Source organism: Eimeria tenella, genomic scaffold, assembly GCF_000499545.2.
Source record: "Eimeria tenella Houghton genomic scaffold, Eth_scaff3715, whole genome shotgun sequence".
Lineage (NCBI taxonomy): Eukaryota > Apicomplexa > Conoidasida > Eucoccidiorida > Eimeriidae > Eimeria > Eimeria tenella.
In genome coordinates, this window is record NW_013544641.1 from 1 (window position 1) to 1,215 (window position 1,215).

At 67.2% G+C, this 1,215-nt stretch overlaps 1 protein-coding gene across 1 annotated transcript; it reads left to right on the top strand.

Moving 5' to 3' along the window:
- Positions 1-103: 103 nt before the first annotated feature.
- On the top strand, positions 104-1,056 carry ETH_00035440 (uncharacterized protein; the record flags this gene model as incomplete). The annotated part of the gene is made up of 1 exon (XM_013379648.1): positions 104-1,056. A coding segment is annotated over one exon (953 nt), but the record flags the coding sequence as incomplete, so codon positions are not given.
- Positions 1,057-1,215: the final 159 nt, after the last annotated feature.

The window sequence follows — 1,215 nt, forward strand, 5'->3', positions numbered from 1 at the left end:
AGCCGCTGCTGGTCCTGCTGCTGCTGCTGCTGCTGCTGCGGGTGCTGCAAGGGGCGCTTGGGCTGCAGGAGCATCTCTTGAGTGGCTGGTGCTGCTGCTGCAGGCGTGGGCTGCTTCGGCGTGGGCGAGGGCAATGACCACTACTGGCTGCTGCACTCTCTGTGGCACGTCTTCATCCAGCTGGCCACTTGCTGCATCCTGCTGTCGCTGCTGGAGCACCCGCTTCTGCGGGAGCTGCGGAAGCAGCAGCAAAGCGAGCAGCAGCCCCCGCTGGGTGCTGAGTGCTGCACCCCCACGCGCTCGCTGAGCGAAGCCATTGCTTCTGGGGAGGACCTGCAGGCCGCAGCGCAGGCCGAAGAGGCCCTGCCGAGGCCCCTGGCCACTGCCTTCTGGCGAGTGCTGCAGCAAAGCCAAATGCGCCTCGTGACTCTCCAGTTCGAGGGGCAGGGCCCCTACTTGTCTCAGTCTCAAGAGGGGCCCCAAGGGGGGCCCCCCAGAGCCGACAGCCGCGCTGCGCTGTACGCAGGGGGCCTCCAGTCTTTGCTGGGGGTGATGACTCCGGCGCACAACCTGGAGCAGCTGCTGCCGGTCTTCACGCGTTTGCTGCTGCTGCAGCACGGCGCGCACAAGCGGCACCGGCGGGCGGCGCAGCAGCAGCAGCAGCAGCAGCAGCAGTCGGAAGGCGCCAGGCCGCTGCCCTCGCCGGCCTTCGCAGATGAAAGCCTCGTGCGACTGGGCACTGCCTCAGCAGTCACCGCAGAAACCCTCTCGCCGCAAACCACCGAGTCCACCAGCCCCACGAGCTCGGTGAGTTCTGCTGCCAGCGAGCTCAGCGAAGCTGGCTGCCTCTGGTGTGCAGCAAAAGCCACTCTCAGCGATGAGACGCTGCTGCAGGTCCACAGCAAACGCATGCGCTGGGCCTGCCGCCTACGCCTCATGCCCAGCCTCAGCTGCTTCTTGCCACCTCGCTGGCTCTGGGACCCAGCGGACCCCCGCTCGGGCCCTACGCAGCAGGACCTCCCCATTTCCCACTCGGGCCTTCTTTTGTGTTCTTAGCCTCCCTCCCGAGGCCTCTGGCTTTCCCTCCTTGACCCTCCGGGGCCTTCGCCTCCCCCAGGGGCCCTTCTTGGCGCTGCTCTTCCCCGGCTGCAGCACAAGCTGCAGCAGCAGCTGCAGCAGCAGCTACAGCAGCAGCTGCAGCAGCAGCTGCTGCTG